General features: G+C 38.2%; 1 protein-coding gene across 2 annotated transcripts in view; it reads left to right on the plus strand.

Moving 5' to 3' along the window:
- Positions 1–23,017, plus strand: part of UBE2E2 (ubiquitin conjugating enzyme E2 E2) — a 296,676-nt gene that overhangs the window by 247,706 nt on the left and 25,953 nt on the right. For both annotated transcript variants that reach the window (XM_054692116.1, XM_054692154.1), the window contains exon 5: positions 10,755–10,902. In XM_054692116.1, coding sequence (XP_054548091.1) covers positions 10,755–10,902 — 148 coding nt within the window. The remainder of the gene's footprint in view (positions 1–10,754; positions 10,903–23,017) is intronic.

The following is a 23,017-nucleotide window of genomic DNA, read 5'->3' on the forward strand; positions in this document are numbered from 1 at the left end:
CAGAAATAGCACAGTTACATTTTAAGATATCTTTTAGATAAAACATTAAAGCAACTGCTAAATAGATGTATATAGATGTATACATCTATTACATATATATAGTGTGTGTGTTTGTGATTTGTTCCCTATTCCTATTGTAAAGAATTACACACCAGGGCGGCACAGAAAGGGCTCCATTTCCTTGCCTTTTCCACCTTCTAGAGGCCACAGTCCCTTCTTCACAGCACACTGACCCCTTGCTTCCATCATAACACTTCCCACTAATCCTGTCTCCATTTTAGAAGCCCCCTAAGATTATATTAGCCTACCCACATAACCCAGGATAGTCACCCTGTCTCTCAAATCCTTAACACATACTAAGTCCCTTTTACCACGTAGGTAACATAGTCAGTTTCCAGGGATTAGAACATGGTCATCTTTGGGTGAATAAGGACTTTCTTCTGTCCATCATATACATACATCCACATGCCTGTAATAAGAACCCCCAAGTCCTTATCAGTTTACACGTCTTGTTCTCTCCTAGTTCCCCGAGGTTTGATGGCAGTGTCTAGAAAAGAGTGCTGGGTGTTTCAAGAACTTTTATTAGCAAGCTTTTGCCTTGATTGTGGAATACTTTCATTGTAATCGTGTCATATCTTTATGTGGGCATTTATGTAGCTCATATCATTTAAAAAGCTCCTCATTTAGAGTCATCTAGGATTCAGCCATTCTGGGTAAATAAGTTTCCTGTATCACTGTATCCAAATCATGTTTTTAAAATTTCCTTAATATTTGAAAAGTATTCCGAATTATGCTTTGTTCCCTGCCATTGAGAACAATATTTTCAATATAATTTTACCTCTCCTTGAGGAATGATAGCTATCATCATAAGCATCAGTATTGAGCTGTGCGTCAAATACAGCTATAAATGCAAACATAGGTGTGGGTTGTGTGTAACACACACAACTCAGTGAGTATTAACCCTTGAAATGAAAATGGAATTTTCTTTATGGTCATTTTTTAATTATTTGGTTTCTTGACAGGAGAGTGAACAAAGGATGTACAGCTGCCCAGACTCCTAAGAAAGATAACATGATGGGCTTTTTGGAAAACTGAGTCAGAGATCAGAGTAATCTTATATAGGGTGAGAGTGGCAATAGGAGGGTGCTTTCTCAGCCTATAAAAATCTCATAACAGTTGCAGATCCTTTGATATTGTCAGTATTCAAAGCATCAGTTCCTATTTCTGCATTACTTAATGTCTAAAGATTACAGATAAATCTTTATCACTTTGCATGTATCATTCTCGTCTATTTCCTGTAGGTTTGTTGACAGGGTCTAGAAAAGAATGCTGGCTGTTTCAAGAGCTGTTATCAGCAAGGTTTTGCCTTGATTGTGGAATACTTTTGTTGTGACCATGTCATACCTTTAAAAAGTTCTTTTCAGAATTTAAACAGGCCATAGTAACAATTAAAAAAAAAATTATGTTGTAGTGTGTGCCACATATAGAATGATTACTAAATATAATTTTTTTTTAACCAGGGTTTTAAATTTAAGATTTAGTTATTTATTTATACACACACTGGGTACAGTCAGAAGCGCCAGGGATGGGGGGGGGATGAAAGAATTCACCAGAGCCAGAGCGGGGAACAGAACAGGCAGACTGACAAAGTACACTGCTGAGGGGAGCAGCGGGCAGCAGGAGAGGTCTGCACGCCATGTGGTACCCTCGCCGGCGGCCAGGGATTGAACCGGCGCTGCAGAGGCTGCGGGCAGCTTTGCAACCCAGCGCTCAACCGCTGTGCCACCGGGGAAGCCCTAAATATTATTTTTAATGATTAGTTTGACCTGTGTGAAATCTCTTCTGAAATAATAATCTTAAACTATAAATAAATTTAGTAAAGTAACATTATGGGGCAAAAAGATACTAAAAATATCTCCTTCCTCAAAATATTCTCCAATTTTCCAGCTTTCCATTATGGTACTAAAGTATAAAGTACTCTTTTACCTAAAGCGCTATATAGGATGTTATAACCCCTCAAAGAGATTCTTGTCTATTTGAGCACTAGCCTGTGATGCCTTGGCATTTGATTGACAAACAGTGGACTTTGTCTTTGCAGCAAAAGCTGCACTGGACTTCAGTTGAAAGAATAGTAGCTTGGAGCAACATGGCGGCGAGGAGACGCTGCGAATAAGATCTCCCATTAAAAAAAGTTATTAGGGAGGAAAAGCGGCAGGTCCCAGTGAGAACCGGGACACGGAAGATAAACGGGTGATGCCAGCGAACTGCCCGAAGAAGAAAGTGGCCATAAAAGAGGACTAGAAGGGAGGGAAGCGCAGAACCCTGCTCCCCTCCCCCGCCCACAGACGCTGCACTCTCCACCGGCAGAGAGGAGGAAAACAACAAACTAAAACGACCAACAAGAACAAACGACGCAGCAAGCGGGACTGTGAGTGGAAAGGAGCTATTTCAGCCACCACACCCCGTGAACGGGAGCTGTGGAGAACCCTGCAGGATCCACCGCGGCGGTGATCGAACAGCTCCGGGCGCCATTGAAGAGAGACCCCGCCCCCGGGGAGGAGACCAGCCCCAGCACACAGCCCCAGGCTGCCCAGTAAGCTTGCACAGAAAGGCGGCGCGCTGGAAAAACAGGCGCGGATCGCGGTCAGGATTGCGCAGAACAGCGGCGCCTGGAAAACCAAGTGCGGATCGGTATCCGGATCGCGCGCGGAAAAGCAGTGCAGTTGAAAAGCAAACGCGGATCCAGATCGCAGTTGCCCAGGTCCCTGCGCCTGCGACCTAGGCTTGCGGGGAGACACGCGGAGACCCTCACTGAGTGAGCAGGCCCAGGCGCCCAGGCACGGGACCGGGATTCAAAAGGTGCCATTCCTGCGCCACTGAACTGGGCTACAGGCTGAGTCCTGGAACTGAGGGCTTTGGAACTGACACCCGGGGCACGAAACTAGGGGCGTGGGTTCCCCACGATGGTGGGGCACAAGGCAGACACAGCACCCCAAAGCCGTTGAGGTTTACCCTACCATTCCCGCTCTATTCCCTGTCCCACGGGGTGGAAAATCAGCTCCCCAAGGGCTCCAGGAGAGATCTCTGGCGCCACCTAGCGACTTGAAGCCAGCAGAGGCGCCTAAAGGAGCCAGTGGCCAGCTGGGGAGTTAGCCCACGCCGGGCCCCTTCCGACCAGTAGTCTGAGCCCACAGGGGGAGCGAGCACCCACAGCCGGGGCAGACCAGGCGTGCAGAAGAGTGTGCCTGAGACCGGACGCACAGGGAGTGTGTCCCACATCACCATCTTAGAACAGGGACATTTCTTCAGTAAAGACTACCTGCAGAAGGCTTCCTCAGGAGCCAGAGGTGAGCGGGGGAAGTTCGCCCACGCCAGACCCCCTCTGGCCTGCAGTCCAAGCCCAGAGGGGGAGCAGGAACCCACCGCCGGGGCAGACCAGGCGCACAGGGGAGTGTGTCCCCACATCGGCATTTTAGAACAGGGACCTTTCTCCAGTAAAGACTGCTTGAAACTGACAGATGACTCCTGGAGGAACCAGAGGAGAGCAGAGAAGCTCACCCAAGATGCCGGCCAGTCCCAACTACACAGTGTCCCAACGCATACGGCAAATTAGAAAACAGACAGTAGGGAGGAGAAGAACCACACGCAACCTAGCAACTCCCCAGGGAAAAAGCACACCACAAAAAGAAAAGCAGCCCCCAGATTGCAACGACAGTAACTTGGAAGAACTTCTGAGCCTTCCAGAAAGAGAATTTAAAATTGCCGTGATTAAAAAACTGACAGAAGTCATAAAGGAAAACAATGATAAGGGAAAAATAATCAACGATCAGAAGAATGCAATTGAGTGCCTAGAGAGGGAAAACAATGGTGAGAAGAATGAAATTGAGTCCCTAAAGAGGGAAGTAAAAGAAATGCAGGAGATCAAAGAATTAATGGAAGAACTAAAGAATTCTGGGAAAAGCAATGAAAGCAGAATAGATGAAATGGAAGAACGAATAAGTAATCTTGAAGACACAGAAATAAAAAGAACCAAAACAGAAAAGGAAAAAGAAGTACGAAGGAAAAAGAATGAAGAAAGACTTCGGGAACTATCTGACTCCATGAGGAAAGGAAATATAAGAGTTATAGGAATTCCAGAAGGAGAGGAGAGAGATGTAGTAACAGAGAAAATATTCCAGGAGATAATTGAAGAGAACTTCCCAAATGTGAAGAAGGAGCTGAAAATTGATATACAAGAAGCAAGAAGAACACCAAACTTCCACAACGAAAGGAAAAATACAGCAAGACACATAATAGTAAAGCTCCCAAGAATCCAGGACAAGGAAAAAATAATGAAGCTGGCAAGAGGGAAGAAACAGATAACATTCAAAGGAAAGCCAATCAGGCTGACATCAGACTTCTCCGAAGAAACACTACGGGCAAGGAGAGAATGGAGGGACATAGTCAACAGACTCCAAGAAAACAGATGCCAACCAAGAATTCTCTATCCTGCAAAGCTCTCCTTTCTCTTTGAAGAAAGAATATGGACCTTCCCAAACAAACAGAAACTCCGGAATTTCATTGCAACTAAACCCCCACTCCAAAAAATACTACAAGGAGTCCTAAAGCCAGAACCTCAGAGGGACGAATAACAATGAAAGAAGGCCAAAAAAAAAAAAAGTTATTAAAAGAATAAATAAATAAAATCAAAGGAAAGACTAACACAATGGCAAATACAGATGCTAACATATCAATATTAACTCTAAATGTAAATGGACTAAACTCTTCAATAAAAAGACACAGAGTTGCAGCCTGGATTAAGAAACAAAACCCAACCTTTTGCTGTCTCCAGGAAACACATTTAGCTACAAAAGATAAAAATAGGCTCAAAGTTAAAGGATGGAAAACAATCCTACAAGCAAATGGACCAAAAAAGAAAGCAGGAACAGCTATACTTATATCAGATAAAACAGATTTCAAACTCAAAAAGATAAAAAGAGACCCCAATGGTCACTACATTATGATCAAGGGGACAATACTTCAAGAAGAAATAACACTCATTAACATATACTCACCAAACGAAGGAGCACCAAAATATATCAGACAACTGTTGTCCTCTCTGAAAACAGACATCAGAGAAAACACATACGTAGTGGGAGACTTCAACACACCACTATCAACAATAGATAGATCAACAAGACAAAAAATAAGTAAAGAAACCAAAGCTCTAAATAAGGACCTAGAGCAATTGGGCTTAACAGACATCTATAGAACACTAAACCCCAAAAAAACGGAGTACACATTTTTCTCAAGCGCACACGGATCATTCTCCAGGATCGATCACATACTGGGGCACAAGACAAACATCAACAGATACACCAAGATTGAAATCATATCAACCATCTTTTCTGACCATGAAGGCATCAAACTAGAAATAAACCATAAAAAGAAGGCAAGGAACTTTCCTACCTCATGGAGATTAAAAACCACACTACTGGAAGACCACTGGACTAATGAGGAGATCAAAGAAGAAATTAAAAAAATTTTTGAATTGAACGACAAGGAGGACACCAATATCCTAAATGTATGGGATGCAGCAAAAGCAGTAATAAGAGGAAAATATATAGCCATAGAAGCTCACATCAAAAAAACAAGAAAGAACTCAAAGAAACAACCTAATCTCGAAGCTCAAAGATCTAGAAAAAGAACAACAAAAAAACCCCAAAACCAGTAGAAGAAAAGAAATAATAAAAACAAAAGCAGAAATAAATGAAATTGAAACTAAAAAAACAATCCAAAAGATCAATGAAACCCAAGAGCTGGTTCTTTGAAAAAATCAATAAAATAGATAAACCCCTAGCCAGGCTCACAAAGGAAAAAAGGGAGAAAGCACAAATAACAGGATCATCAATGAAAGAGGAGAAATCACAACGGACACAGCAGAAATCAAAAGAATAATCAGTAACTACTATGAACAGTTATATGGAAACAAGTTTAACAATCTAGAGGAGATGGACAAATTCCTACAACTCTACAATCACCCAAAGCTAGATAAAGAAGAAATAGAGCACCTAAACAGACCAATTACAATTAGCGAAATTGAAATGGTAATCAAAAACCTCCCCAAAAACAAAAGCCCAGGACCTGATGGATTTACAAATGAATTCTACCAAACATTCAGAGACGAATTAGTGCCTATCCTTCACAAACTCTTCCAAAAAATTGAGAAGGAAAGGACAATACCAAACACGTTCTATGAAGCCAACATTACACTAATACCAAAACCAAACAAGGACAACACAAAAAAGGAAAACTACAGGCTAATCTCCCTAATGAACACTGATGCAAAAATCCTCAATAAAATTTTAGCTATCAGAATCCAACAATGCATCCATAAGATAATTCACCACGACCAAGTAGGATTCATTCCAGGGACACAAGGATGGTTTAACATCCGAAAATCAATCAACGTTATCCAACACATCAACAAAAAGAAATATAAAAACCATATGATAATATCAATAGATGCTGAGAAAGCTTTCGACAAAGTGCAACACCCATTCATGATAAAAGCCCTTGAAATTCTTGGGATACAAGGAACATACCTCAACATCATAAAGGCCATCTATGACAAGCCAACAGCCAGTATCATTCTCAATGGTGAAAAGCTGAAAGCAATTCCATTAAGATCTGGAACAAGACAAGGATGTCCACTCTCACCACTGCTTTTCAATATAATACTGGAAGTCCTAGCCAGAGCAATAAGACAAGAGAAAGACATCCAAGGAATCCAAATAGGAAAAGAAGAAGTCAAACTATCACTATTTGCAGATGATATGATAATATACACAGAGAACCCCAAAAAGTCCACAGAAAAACTAATTCAACTCATCAATCAGTTCAGTAAAGTGGCAGGATACAAAATCAACACGCAAAAGTCAGTAGCCTTCCTATACACAAACAATAAATCTGAAGAAGAAGAAATCAAAAAAACCATCCCTTTTGTTATTGAAACAAAAAAAATCAAATATTTGGGAATAAATCTAACAAAAGAGGTAAAGGACCTATACAAAGAAAACTATAAAACACTGTTAAAAGAAATAGAAGAAGACAGAAAGAAATGGAAAGACATCCCCTGCTCATGGATTGGAAGAATAAACATTATTAAAATGGCCATCCTTCCAAAAGCAATATACAGATTCAATGCTATTCCAATCAAAATTTCAATGTCATTCTTCAAAGAAATAGAACAATTATTGATGAAATTCATATGGAATCACCAAAAACCCCGAATAGCCAAAGCTCTACTGAAAAAAAAAGAAGGGAATGGAGGCATCACACTCCCAGACTTCAAACTCTACTACAAAGCCATAATCATCAAAACTGCATGGTATTGGAACAAGAACAGACATACAGACCAATGGAATCGAATAGAAAATCCAGAAATAAACCCACAGATTTATGGTCAACTAATCTTTGACAAAGGAGCAAAGACTATGCATTGGAGCAAAGAAAGTTTGTTCAATAAATGGTGCTGGGAAAACTGGGTCGCTACATGCAAAAGAATGAAGCTTGACCACTACCTCACACCATACACAAAAATCAACTCAAAATGGATTAAAGAACTAGACATAAGACCTGAAACCATAAAATACATAGAAGGAAATATAGGCGAAACACTACGTGATTTGCACATCAAAGACATCTTTACAGACACATCACCCAAAGCAGTGATAGTGAAGGCGAAGATAAACAGCTGGGACTACATCAAATTAAAGAGCTTCTGCACAGCAAAAGAGACAATAACAAAAACAAAGAGAAACCCCACCAACTGGGAGAACATTTTTGCACCCAACACTAATGATAAAGGACTGATCACAAAAATCTGCAAAGAGCTGATGAGACTTAACAACAACAAAGAAAAGAATCCAGTCAAAAAATTGGCAGAAGAGCTAAAAAGAAACTTCTCTGAAGAGGAAATGCAAATGGCCAACAGGCATATGAAAAAATGTTCAACATCACTTGTCATCAGGGAAATGCAAATCAAAACTACCATGAGATACCATCTTACACCAGTGAGAATGGCACATATTAAAAAAACTAGCAACAACAAATGTTGGCGAGGGTGTGGAGAAAAAGGAACTCTTGTGCACTGTTGGTGGGAGTGCAAACTGGTCCAACCACTGTGGAGAGCTGTGTGGAGATTTCTGGACCTACTAAACATAGAGCTTCCATATGATCCAGCAATTCCACTCCTAGGTATTTACCCAAAGGACACAGAAACATCAATTCCAAAGAACACCTGCACCCCTATGTTTATAGCAGCACTGTTTACAATAGCTAAGCTTTGGAAACAACCCAAATGCCCAAAAATAGATGACTGGATCAAGAAGATGTGGTACATATATACCATAGAATATTACTCAGCATTCAAAAAAGATAAACACATGCAATTTGCAGCAACATGGATGGCACTGGAAGGGATCATGCTCAGCGAAATAAGCCAAAAAGAAAAAGAAAAATACCGGATGGTCTCACTCATAGCAGGAATCTAGAAAACTTAAATAAGGGACCAGGAAAACGAATAACTATAAGAAAGTGAAAATCAAAATCAACAAAAAACTACGAACCAGAGACACTTTTAGGGGGGCGGGGGTGGGAGGGGAGGGATTGGGGTCAGAATGGGGGGGCTGCAATTGTATGGGGAATATAAAAATAAAATTTATTATTAAAAAAAAAAAAAAAAAAAAAAGAAAGAATAGTAGCTTAACACTGGAAATAACCCATTTGTCCTTCATTGCATAAGTGGCTAGACAAACTGATACATTCATTCCAGGGCGTACATCTCAGCAATAAGGAGCAAACTGTTAACACATAGAACAGCTGTGCTGGATCTCAGTGAATTTTGTGGAGTGAAAAGAACCAATATGAAAAAGTTGTGTATCAGTTTTTATAGCATTTTTTAAATGACAAAATTATATCTCCCCTCAGCAGTGTACTTCAGCCAATCTGCCTGTTCTGTTCCCCACGCCGACTCTGGTGAATCTTCTCACCCCCGCATCTCTGGTCTGTACCCCAGCTCTTGTATGCGTAAATAAATAAATCTTAAAAAAAAAAAAAAAAGAAGGCAAAATTACAGAAATGAGGAACAGAGTTGTGGTTGTCAAGAATAAGGAAAAAGGACCTCCCTGGTGGTGCCAGGGGTTAACTACCGCACTGTGAAGCAATATGCAGCCTCTGCAGCACAAGTTCAATTCCCAGCCAGGGAGCAACCCACACAGTGCAGCAGACCTCTCCTGTCTCGCCCACTGCTCCCCTCAGCAGTGTATTTCAGTCAGTCTGCCTGTTCTTTTCTCCAATCTGTCTCTGGTGAATCCTCTCATCCCCCCCCACCCCGCATCTCTGGCCTGTACCCCAGCTCTTCTATGCATAAATAAATAAATCTTTAAAAAAAAAAGAATAGGGAAAGGAAGAAGGTGACTGTGGCTATTAAAGGAATAACACAGAGGATGTTTGTGATGGAATTGTGTCTTGTCTGTGTCTTGGTGGTGGCGGTCATCACACAAATCTGAGGATTAACTGGCTCAGAATAACCTATCAATATCTGATAGGTTTTTTAAATTATATGTAAAAGTCACTCATTTATGTTGGATCATGAAAATATTTTCTTTTTTCTAGCACTTTAAGATATAGGCACTCTACAAAATTTTAATATTACTGGATGTTCTCTATTTCATTAACTTTTGTGTGATTATTTTTTTTTCTTTTCTTAGTTGGACACTTTAATTCATTAAATATCTTTCTTTCTAATATGTACAGTCGAAACTAGATTTGTCCCTTGAAACTGTTAAAACTGAATCACAGATAATGGTATTGGCAACCCGAAATTGTCGTTGTCATTCAGTTATAAATTAGCTGACTTTGTTTTCTTTGCTCCAAGAATTATTTGAAAATATGTTTTTCAGTGTTCAAACATATGATGAAGCACTCCATTATGTGATAGGTTGTGGTCTTAATAATTATTTGAAATATGTTAAGTCGTTTGATGCTTCATATGGCATTTTCCTAACTGAGGTAACATTGGTTTACAACACTGTATATGATGCAGAGAAAAGGAACATATCTTTTCAGATGTGCAGTGCCACAACCCAGTCACCAAGAGGACTTCCACCATAATGTCTTCCACCATAATCTGTTGGGCCCCCACCACACTTTGCTCTGCACCCTCCCCCTCTCCACTTGGGAAGTCTTATTTCTAGGTTATAGTTTTGGTTTGGTTTGACCCTTTGTTTTGTTTCTTATGTTCCACATATGAGTGAAACTATCCAGTATTTATCTTTCTCTTTGTGGCGTATTTTACTTAGCATAATCCCCTCCAGTTCCATCCATGTTGTCACAAGTCACAAGAGTTCATCTTTTTTCATAGCTGAGTGGTATTCCACTGTGTGTATTTACCACACTATCTTAATCCACTAGACTGTCCTTGAGCACTTAGCTTGTTTTCATAACTTCACTATTGTGTATAGTATTGTAATGAACATAGGAGTGAACTCAATCCTCAGAACATTAGTCATTGATAAGACTCCATCTGAAAACAGAATGTCATGATTTTACTTTAGTTTTCTGAGCCCAGAATTAAAGGTCCTAAAATAATGATTCCAACTACCGAATATTCTGTTGTGCCTAAGGAAAAATTATAAATGTAGTTTAACCAATAACACTTGGAATATTTTGTCTAAAAAAGGTATTTCTAACAACTTTGCATTTTCTCCTAGGTTACCTTCCGAACAAGAATCTATCACTGTAATATTAACAGCCAGGGTGTTATTTGTCTGGACATCCTAAAGGACAACTGGAGTCCAGCCCTAACCATTTCTAAAGTTCTTCTCTCCATCTGCTCACTTCTTACAGATTGCAACCCTGGTAAGTCCTTTAAATCCATTGTTGAATTAAAGCTATTTATGACTTAAATATCAGACCTTGGTAAATTGTTTACTACCAACACTACTACTGCTATTACTATTATTATTGATTTTAAATTTCCATGGAATGTAACTACTTTCTTTTTATATTGTCTCCTCATTAGTCTTTTTAAGACCTATTACTTGCCAAGAAAGGAAAAAGCATGGTGTGATAAAAATTAATGAAAAATCATTGTAGATGGAGTACTGCATTTAAAGAATGCATTAAATTATGCTGCTAAATAATAATAAAAATTCAAATTGAATAGCTTAATCTTTAATTAGTTTCCTACCAGAAGATGTTAATTTGAGAAATGTGGGCTATTAAAATCTGATAACAGCCGGGCAGCACTACACAGACGTGACCTTTTGGCATCTTAATAACTGTGCACTCTGACAAGCTATTAGAACAAAAAAGCTGAATGGTGCTAACCTAGGATATACCCAAAAAGTGAATAAGGAAATACAGCTTACCAGGAAAATAAAAGAGAGTTTATGATCAAGTATTTGTGGCTTGCTGGTGTGCATAATGCTGAAAGTTCCTGCTTCCTGTATGCTCCTGGATATGTGGTTATGTGTCTTTGACCAGCTTTTTTTAACTGAGAGACAAACTGGCTGCCAGTTCTTCATATTATTGGGTTTGTTTTGAAAAATACAAAACTCCAGCAATAGCTGGTGTTTTTTTCATTGATGTTCTCAAGTAGAACATTCTTCTTTGAGTGTTTAATGTCTGATTTAATATTCCATAAGATGCCATCTTTCCTATTCAGAAGCAAACTATTTACTAGGTAAGTGAAGCTTTAGACAAAAGAGAAATGATAAGTGGGAATCAGGGTTTCTCTTAAGCTCCTAGTTAGTTTATAAAACTTGAAGAAATTATTCTTTTCAATTTTTATATTATTTTTCAGTAACAAAAAATTTTAATGAAAAAATATAAAACAGTATAATTATATTGTGATGTATTTAGGATAGCTATTGCAAATTAATGCATTCAACACCAAAAATAAAATATAATTGTGCACTATCATTATAAAGTATTTTTAATTCAGACTCCCCCCAGATATTGAATGACAAATATTTTGTTCCTTCAGTCTCATTATTTCTATTTCAGTTCTGTTTGTCTCTTCATGTGTAACCTCATTGGAGATAATATTATAAGGCATTTTTCTATATGTGGCCTAGACCAAGCAGTCCTCCTGGAAATATCAGAACATGGACTTGAATGTGCCCTCCCACTCCTAAAAGTTAGAGTGGGAATTTTTTATTTTATTTTTTTTACGATTTATTTATTTATACATACAAGAGCTGGGATAAAGGCCAGAGGCGTGGGTGGTGAGAGGATTCACCAGAGACAGAGTGGGGAACAGAACAGGCAGATTGACTGAAATACACTGCTGAGGGGAGCAGTGGGCAAGTCAGGAGAGGTCTGCTTCGCCATGTGGATTGCTCCCTGGCCATCCAGGGATTGAACTTGTGCTGCAGTGGCTGTAGACAGCCTCATAGGTTGTTTCTTAACCCCTTGCGCCATCAGGGAGGCCTGGATGGGAATTTTTTAAAGAGAAAATTTGGAGAGGTTAGTGCTCAAGAAATTTTCAATCTCAAGTTATTATGCTGTACACCTTAAACTTATGTAGTATTGTGTATCAATTATATCTTAATAAAACTGAGGGAACTAAAGAAACTTTTGAGACCTTACTACTAATGAGGCACTTAGGGGAACTAAAGTAGTAAAAAGTTCTCATTTCTTATACGTGAAAATAGGTATAACTTCACCCTTAGAAAACTCAGTGAGGAGAGACAGTCCTTTCCCAGTGGTAACCAGACCTTCTTGGTCTCCCAGTCAGCTGAAATGGGCCTGTTGTCCTAAATCAACTTGTATTTCAGAGTCTGTTCTCTGTATAATTCCTGCTTAAAAGAAATGTTTGTTCCACCAAGGCCTTCTCTCAGCAATCAAATAAATTTCTGTTCAGTGAATTAGAATTTCAGTGTCTCAGAAAATTATAGATGCGTTCTGTAAAAACATAAATATAAAAATCATCCCTACTTTAAGCAAAACCAGATAAATAAAAAGAAGCAGATTTTGAAAATAATGCTTTTGTTAGTAAGAATAAGCCTAAAGATAATAATGTTCCTTAAATTTTACTATCTAGAGGTGGTCTAATATAATAATTAAATATTATAAGTAAAATACATGCTCACAAACTAATGTTCATGCTTTAACACATTATAAACAAACTTTCTGGGTCTCCCTGGTGACACAAGGGGTTAAGTCTCAGCACTATGAAGTTATCCTCAGCCACTGCAGCTCGAGCAATCCCTGGCCAGGGAGCTGGCCCTTGTGGCACAGCAGACCTCTCCTGACTTGCCCACTGCTCCCTTAAGCAGTGTATTTCAGTCAATCCACCTGTTCTACTCCATGCTGTCTTTGGTGAATCCTCTCATCCCCGCCCCAACACCTCTAGCCTGCACCCTAGCTCTTGTATGCATACATAAATAAAATAAATCTTTTTTAAAAAACTTCCTAATTGGCAACATCATGTGTACGGTCATACATCTAGTCTTAAAATGAGTTATTTATTGTAAACAAGTCAAAATGTCCCTTCTTTTGTTTTAGTGGATTTATTTCACACTTTTACCTGATACACCTCTAGTCTCTGTGGATTTTTTTCTTTTCTAGATTTAAGGTAAATTTCAATCTATCCTATCTTCAAATTATCATAGAATAAGTTTGATATAGAACATGAGTATTGAATCTGTGGAGCTATTTTAATTCCAGAAATGCTAGCCACTCATAGTAGACCTCCCCCAATAATGATACAGATTTAACCAATTTAAAAAAGTGTTTTCTCTTATTCCTATAGAAACTGATTTTTTTTCATACTTTTCTCATAATTTGCACTCATCTCTTTCAAGAGTTTTGGTCCATTCAGAAACAATTCTTATGTATTTTAGGGTAGGGCTACACATTCTTATTGCATGATATTTAAGATAAGCAAATATAGATGTATAAAACAGTTCCACTGTTTATTAGTTGTGTGACCTTGTACTAGTCACTTAACCTCCCATGGCCTTAGTTTCTTACTTAAAATGGAGATTATCAACCCTACATAAATCACAGGAATCCTGCCAGTTTAAAATGAGATGGTGTATGTGAAAGCCCTTTGTTGACAGTAATGGATTCATGGTGATGTTATTTCCCAGAACATTAAGGCCATGGGATGATAATACAGTAGATGACTGATAAATACCAACTCAAGTTTAATTTCATTGAGATGATAGAACAAATAATCTCAAATACCACTGCCTTAGGCACTGACACTTTGGGGTTTTATAATCTGAAAAGAAGCCTAATTCTCAATTCATGGTGCCCATTGTATTTTCTCTTGGGAATGACTATCTCTCAGGTAGCAAATATCCAACAGTTATCAGCCAAGTGGTGGGTACAGCAGTGATAATGACTCTGTTCCCCCTGCAGTGGTCTAGGTAGATAAACACCTCACAGTGTTTATTGGGCCTGATCTGGCACTTTCATTTGTCAGACATTACCTGACTGCCTCCATTAACTGTGACTCAGTGTCCAAGAACAGAGTGGCAGGAGAGAACAGAGAATGACAAGCTCAAAAGGTCAACACCAGCCTTCTAGACTCTTGAATTCAGTACTGCTTTATGAACGAACATGATATAATCCTCTGATGCAGGATTCGTGTAAATGAATTGAAGTTTAGATCAAATTCCCATTTTTCATGGGATGCTTTTATTCATAATTATTCTTCTGAAGCATATACAGAGTTAAACTCTGTTCTGTTTTATCTCATCTTTATGGTCTTCACACCTATGTATAATGGGTATTTTCTCATATACAATGAACTACCTGAGAACACTGACATTGATGAGCTAAAACAAGGAAATCAACATTTTTCCTATGCCATGTTTATTTAAGCAAGTATTTCTAGCTTTCCCCCCTTTTTCTGAAAAGTATATAAAAAGTATCTCATCTGGTATAGTTTTACTAATTCTAATTACTACATTTCTAGTCTAGTACTTTCACTTTCTAAAGTGTTAATGAGCGTGTTTCATTCAAAGCAGAATGCTGTACTATATCATTAAAAAAAAATTCTCCCCAATTTATATGACTTTTATAGGGTAGTATTGGATATGTGAAAACTGAGCATTTGATATTAAAGAATTATTGCAAGAGAGTTTTAGACATGATAAAGTAGAATTATGATTATGAATATTTTTATATGTTCTTTATCTTTTAAAGATACATGCTCAACTATTTGCAAATGCAATACCTTGATATCTGGGATTTGCTTAAAAATAATTCAAAAGATCAGAAGAGGGCAGGGATATAGAAAATATCAGCTTAATATTTTATATCAATGAGATATTACAGTTGCTGAATCTGATTTATGAATTCATAGGGCTTTATTATTCTATTCTGTCTACTTTTAAATTGATACTTTCCATAGTAAAGTTTTTTGTTGTTGTTGTTGTTTTTTTGTTTTTTTTTTTTTTTTTTGATTGCCGAAAATTAGTCTTACCAGCAGTGTGATCTTTGAAGGTGTGTGATTTGGCACCCTTCCCCTGTGAGGAAATCATTTGGGCGCTGACCCTCACCCTGTGAGTTTCATTCCTCTATCATCTGTCTTTAGAATATAAACTGCTTCCTGGTGCAGCCCGGGCCAGCAAGGCCCTACATTCAGAAACAACCGTGAAGTCTTTGTCCACCGCTCTTCAAACTGGCATAATTGCACAGGCAAGGTCAAATGAAAATGCTCTAAGCATACCTACAAAATTATCACTCCAGATGCATGAACTCTTCCCCTCCCCCATCATCTTCCAAATAAAAATCAAGTTATCAGTTACTCCCAGTCTTAGATTTATACAAATCTTTATTAGAACAACAAGTAGAAATGAGAATGGGAGCTAATTAATCCTCACTCTTACATAGTGATTACACTGAGGGTGAGCACAGCTGCAGCTTCATTGGGCAGGGCTTTATTCTTCTCAACGGACTGAGCAAAGGGAAAGAGGAATTTGCTCCCAGTGGCTCTTTTACAGATTTCTGTAAAAGGTCGGGAGAATGGTTCATTCCTCATTCTTCATCTTAGTGCTTTGTTTCAGATCAATTATGACCCATTTTTAAACAACTGATATAACCCTTACCCATAAATTTTCTCAGATACCTTAGTTTTATTATTAGATACTTAAGTGTCTTTGGGCTGTCTATAATGACATAATAAATTATGTTACAAGATATTAAAATTTTGTATTTGAATAAACATTATAAAATAGTGTTAGTTATTTCAACAAAGATAGATTTTTGGCCCATTTAGAAACAGATATTTAACTGAAATTAGGCTTTAAAAGACTGCCTACTGGGGCCTCCATGGTGGTGCAGCGGTGGAGCGCTAGGCTGTGAGGCTGTCTGTGGCCTCTGCAGTGCTGGTTCGATCCCCAGCCACCGGCGAGGGTCCCACGTGGCATGCAGACCTCTCCTGTCTTGCCTGCTGCTCCCTGCTTTGGCACTGGTGAATTCTGTCACCCTCCTGCGCTTCTGACTGTACCCAATGCTTGTATAAATAAATAAATAAATAAATCTTTAAAAAAAAAATAAGACTGCCTACTTTCAAAGCATGCTATCTTAGAAGAATGCAAAAATTAAATTTGTTTTTTCTTTTTTTTTTTTTAAAGATTTATTTATTGATACAAGAACTGGGGTACAGGCCAGATGTGCGGGAGAGTGAGAGGATTCACCAGAGACAGAGCGGGGAACAGAACAGGCAGACTGACTGAAATACACTGCTGAGGGGAGCAGCAGATGAGACAGGAGAGGTCTGCCGCGCTACGTGGGTATCTCCGCAGCCGGCCGGATTGGACCCACATTGCAGAGGCTGTGGACAGCTTCACAGCGATGCGCTCAACTGCCTGCACCACCAGGGAGGCCCTAAATTTCTTTTTCTTGAATAGATATTACCAATGGCTATGTAGACATCAGATTTCTTCTGGTGTCCACGGCTTTTTTCAAAAAGAGACACATACAAAATAGAAATACAGTGCACAACATCTAGGCAACTTCATGTTGTTTTCCTTATTTGTGAAGGATTAGCTTCTTTTCTAGATTGTTCCATGCTGAATTCCAAATTATTCTCATCAGTACTTCCAGCTATTTGTATAAATAGACCATAATTTATAGTTATTTAACTTCTCTGCCACCTTAAACAAAGAAGGGAAAGCCATATATATATATATATATATATATATATATATATATATATATATAACGACATATATATATATGTCGTTAGTCTACCTGGTATCTTAAATATGAGGAGAGTAAATTCAAAAAACGTGTATAAAGTACTTGGGTTCAAGCTCAGTATCATCTGTAGTATCCTGGGTCACTGCTCCATCTAACCCCACAGGTTCCTATAGTCTTTCTAAAAACAGTTAGGAAATATGCTGTCCATGGTGTGATGATTCTAAGAAAAATTGAGGATTCATTGAGAGGGATAAATAAAATCAGGAGATACACATTATTAAAGAGAATAGTTCTGTTTTACAAATTGAAGCAGTTTCTCAGAAGTGATTGTCATCATAAAACTGGTTTTAAAATGTAGCAATCTGAAATACTAACCTTGATCTGTATATTTATAAATGTGAGTTTCAACTGCTATTAAAAGGATTATTTCCCTACCTGTTACTATGTAAAAAAGAAACTGGTTATCTTACAAAGGCTGTTGGTATAAAATAATGTAAGTTAAGAAATATAGTTACATGTAATAGTTTATCAAAAAATGATTTTTCTAGGAAATACAGAACAAAAAAGGAAAGCTAAAATTACCTGATCATGAGTTTATACTTTGGATTGCTGTGTAGTGAAACAAGTGGGAAAGTTCCTTCTAAAATCAAAGAGTTTCGATCCCTTGCTAGCCAGGTTGTTACCCACATGGCGTAGCAGACCTCTCCTGACTCGCCTGCTGCTCCCCTCAGCAGCGTATTTCGGTCAATCTGCCTGTTCTGTTCCCCACTCTGTCTCTGGTGAATCCTCTCACCACCCACACCTCTGGCCTGTACCCCAGTTCTTGCATGCATAAATAAATAAATCTTTAAAAAAAAAATCAAATCAAAGAGTTGCCAGAATAGGATTGGTAGCTACCGTGTGGAGGTGAGAGATGACTGCATGACAAAACTAGTGTCTTAATCAGCCCATGATATTTCCGCTTTGTGTAGTCAAGTCTTTACTATAACTACCAGTTTTCTGTCTTCCTTGAACATCCAGTCTGCCTAAATATAAAAGAGCATTAGCTGTTTATAGTGACCCTGATAGATCACTATCCAGAAATGATGACCCACAAAAAAATTTTTAACTTTAATAGATAGATCTGAGATATATACATACACACACATACCTATATGTAGATAGCTAGAGAGAGTTATTGGGATACATTTAAAATGTGCCTACAAAGCTTCATAGGTCATCCCTTATCTAAAGAAATTGCTCCCATTTGGTAAATAATAAAATACAGCCTTTTGTTTATCATCCCCATGTTCCTGTTTTTCACTTCTGTTCCCTTACCCAACCCAGGGAAGAGCTGTGAACCAGGAAACAGTTGTGCTGCCAGCATTCTTAACATAAGAAGATGAATCCCTTGACTGGCAGTCTGTAACTGCTTTTCTGTTTCTTTTTGACCATTATACAATTGTCCACTCATTCGTTGTAGGACTCTGATTGGTGTGTCCTGTAATAGCATGTACAGTAAAACCTCACTATAATGAAGAGCTTAGCCAGATTAGTGATTTTTTTTCTCATTTGTAGAAAGTTTTAAATGAAATTTTAAGACTTAGCACTTTTAGGCACATAGAGGCAATATTAATAAAAGGTTTAAACTAGATAGCTATAATTCTGTTTTGCCAAGGAAAGGGATAGAGTAGGCTTTTCACACATTCACAAAAATAGAGATAATGGTTATAATGAGCCCAGCTTCAAAACGTGCCTTTATATGTGTATAGACATTTTTGCACATTACCAAGAGTTTTCTTTTTAGAAGGCTAAATATTCTCAGATAATATTATTTTACACCATTAGTTTTCATGGGAATCCATTTAAAAAGAGAGAATATAGTAAACTTAAGAAAAGGTTGCTGCATTAGAATTAGTAATAATATTTGTTATTGAGTAGTGTAATATGTATCACTGTGGAAGGTAGACCGCTATGAAAAGTCTTGTTTTTTGTTTGTTTGTTTTTTTTAAGGAGAAATGAAGATAAATTGCTTAAACACATTTAAATAACATATATGAAACCATACCAATGAAACAAAACAAAGTTCCTTTAATTGTACAAAAATTTTCTTGTGTGGACAAAATATCAGGATGATTGTATGGCACTGTGCCTTTTTAATTTGGATATTTTAATGTGCGTGATATCTTTGGGGAACTATTTTAATTTTGAGAATTTGAAGAATTAATGTAACTCTATCAATGTCTGAATCTGGAACCCTTAACAACTGAACAGTTAATATCATTTGTCTTCACTTTCACAACTCAGCCCCCCATTCAGCATTTGGCCTGGGCAGTCAGTAACACAACTCTTATTCAAGAAAGATGTTACTTCTGAAATGTTAGGCTAATTGTTCCCATACAATGGCAATAACTTAGTTTTCTTTTTCTTCTCTTTATATTTATCCTTTTAGAGATCCTGGAGCTTAATGCTTATCATGGGTATTGAGTGTTCGATTATATTGTATTGGTGAAGAACATGAATAATAAGCAGTATAGGAGTTCCTTTAAACTATAGGCATATTTCTTGCCATAACAAGAGTGCTCCTGGAAAAAAAATTATGAACTTAGAATATTTTAAATGTACCTGAGCATATCCTATGGAAAAACCTGTTGCCAAATGAAGGGTCTATTAACTTGAATGATGAATGCCCTCCTTTTTCTTAAAAATACAAAGTTTATTTTATACAAATAAACACTGCCTTCCCTTAAATGCCTTCCCTCTGAAGGCATTCCTGCAAATAAGTCATATTGTTTGTCATACTCAAATGCCTAGGCCAGCCTACAAAAGCCTGTCAAGCTGTGTGTCTGCAGGTAGGTATAGGGAGTCCATTTTGTGGTATACAGTGAGCACCACCTCTTTATTGAGAGCATCATGGGCACACATGTATTCCAGTACTGACTATCTTGTCCAGACTGGCTCCTGCAGTAGAACATTTCATACACTAACTCAAGTAAATAAGGGAATTTAGGACAAATGGAGGTCTAGAGATGTCTTCTTAGCTTGGGATGACATGGCCAGAATTTTAAAAGAAAAACTGTAGAAAAGAGCACCTTGCTGCAGTGCATGAATAATCCTGCTTCACTAGGCAAAGGCACATAAGAGTACCAGCTCTCCTGGTCCTCTGTAGGAGGATATACTTACCTAAGGAACATGCATGGTTGTTACCTAGGTCAGGGCTGCCTATTTTAACTGTAGTCTTATTCAGAATGCATCCATGTTTGTAGAGAATACATCCTTTCCGTGCATTCATGTTCAAAATACTGTGGATGGGTTAGAGTTGGGGGCAATCATATCTGAGTTCAGTATGTGTGAATAGTCTGTGTCCAGTTTAGTAAATATTTTTAAGTGAAAGATTGTTGGTTTTTGTTTGTTTGTTTGTTTGTTTGTTTGTTTGTTTGTTTGTTTGTTTGTTTTTACAAGCACTGGGTACAGTCAGAAGCGCGGGAGGGTGAGAGAATTCACCAGAGCCAGAGCAGGGAGCAGAGCAGGCAGAAGGACCGAAGTACACTGCTGAGGGGAGCAGCGGGCGGCAGGAGAGGTCTGCGCGCCATGCGGGACCCTCCTCCGGTGGCCGGGGAGCAGCTGGGGATCGAACCGGCGCCGCAGAGGCCGCGGGCAGCTTCGCAACCCAGTGCTCAACCACTGCGCCACAGGGGAGGCCCGAAAGATTGCTGTTTGAGGGTGGTTTTTGTTTGCTTGTTCAGTTCTCTGGAAAGGTAATTTAAAGTTGCGGTTACTCGGGCCTCCCCGGTGGCGCAGCGGTTGAGTGCTGGGTTCTCAAGCTGCCCACAGCCTCTACCCAGGCCACCGGACAAGGGTCCTACATGGCGCGCAGACCTCTCCTGCCGTGCCCACTGCTCCCCTCAGCAGTGTACTTCATCGGTCTGTCTGTTCTGCTCCCCACTCTGACTCTGGTGAATTCTCTCACCCGCCCACGCTTCTGACTGTACCCAGTGCTTGTATAAATTAAGTAAATAAATAAATAAAGTTGCAGTTACTGTAACTAAGCAAAGAAGCCTTTAATTTTTAATTTTTATGTGGGTGGCATTTGGTGAACTCTGGTCATTTGTAAATTCATAGTTTTCATGGTAAAGTGACAGTGTCTAAAGGTTGGGAAAAAGGGTTCTGGATGTTCTTGATAATCTGTCCTTACTAACTTTTTCCAATGAAGATTATTTTTTATATAAAAATAACACATGCTTATTCTTTATAGAGTTAAGTATTAAGAGTTAATACTTAATACTTAAGAATTGAGTCAGTTTTCACGTGGGACTCTACAAACTCAAATTCGAGGGGACTCAGCAAGTATATTTGATAGTTATGTTTGTCTTACAATCTTGTGTAATTTTAGACACACTGACATCAACTTTTAGCCCTAGTTTTAACCTACTTCTGTTTATCATTTCCCTATGCATATTTTATTGCCTCTTCATTAATATAAATCTAGACATGGATTTATGTTGCTACACATTTTCTTTTGTAAATTCTACTACTGCTCTGCAATAATAACCTCTTATTTACTGGGCTGGAAGTTGGTCTCATTAAAAAGCTAAGGTGCATATTGAGCTATGATGAAATTCTTTTTAAGTTACCCTTTAGAAAATGTCATTTTTGGGGTTTTGCCTTTTAGAAATCAGCAAGGATCTATCTTTTGTTTAGAGAAACACTAAAAAGGAAGTGAAGTGTGGTCTAGATCAGTACTTTTTAGTTTCTGCACTATGCCAATCAAAGAATGTCTTTTTTAATACTAAAATTTGGTAAATTGTCTGTATTTTAGGTGTTTTTTCTCCCCTTATCTTCCAATCTATGGTATCTAATGATCTTCAAGGGCCTGAATGAAACTGTTGCAGGTACTTGTTTTGTCATTATCAGTGAAAGACTCTGAAGACACAAAAAGTTGAAAAGTGATGCAAGCCCTCAATATAAGTAAAGACCATTTCTACTCACATGGGAATATATCTTTTACTCAGAACTATTTATCTAAGGAATGATTCAGAGACTTTCCCTTACTGAGAAAATTCTGAAGTCAAGAGCATTTAGTCTAGATTTTAATTAACTTTTTATTATTTCTTAAATAAAGATGATTAAAAGATTACAATGGTGAAAAGGGACTCCTCATTAATTCTTCTCATTCTAGAGTTGTTAAAAAAGTTTTATTTAAATGATTGAGTTAGAATTATCCAAAAATTGCAATATAACTCAAAGGTATCACCAATTCCCCCAGATAACCCTCTCCCAGTTGTGTTGTTTGTTTGTTTGTTTGTTTGTTTGTTTCAGTTTAGGACCAGTATTGAGTTTTTCACTCCTTAAAATTAGTCCGCTTTCCTTCTGCAATCACTTTTATATTCCCACTTTGACATCAGGTTGTAAATTGCTAATTTAAAGCTCAATTACAATAACTATACCAATGCATTTCATTAGTATACATGCACATTTTAATTCTTATTCATGCTAATATTGCTTTTTGTCAGAAGCACCTGTGTCTGGATTATAAATGACATAGCAGATATTTTACTTTATGTAAATTTAAAAAGTGAATATATTTTTAAAATTTGATAACAGCATAAAATACCCTCCAGAATGTTGAGTGCAACCCTGCATTCAGAAGGATTCCTCAGCCCAGAAGCCATGGTCTCCTGATCTCTTTTCTATCAGTATGTATGGCTGTCAAATTCTGCTCTTAAAGAGTACCACCTTCTGAGATAGACATCTCCCATGCAATGAGGAGACCCCCTATAACCACACTGACTTTAAAGGCTCTTCAAACCCAGATAATTTGTTAACGAAGCTA

This window comes from Talpa occidentalis, unplaced genomic scaffold, assembly GCF_014898055.3.
Source record: "Talpa occidentalis isolate TD23 unplaced genomic scaffold, MPIMG_talOcc4v2.1 talOcc4.10, whole genome shotgun sequence".
In the NCBI taxonomy this organism is placed as follows: Eukaryota; Metazoa; Chordata; class Mammalia; order Eulipotyphla; family Talpidae; genus Talpa; species Talpa occidentalis.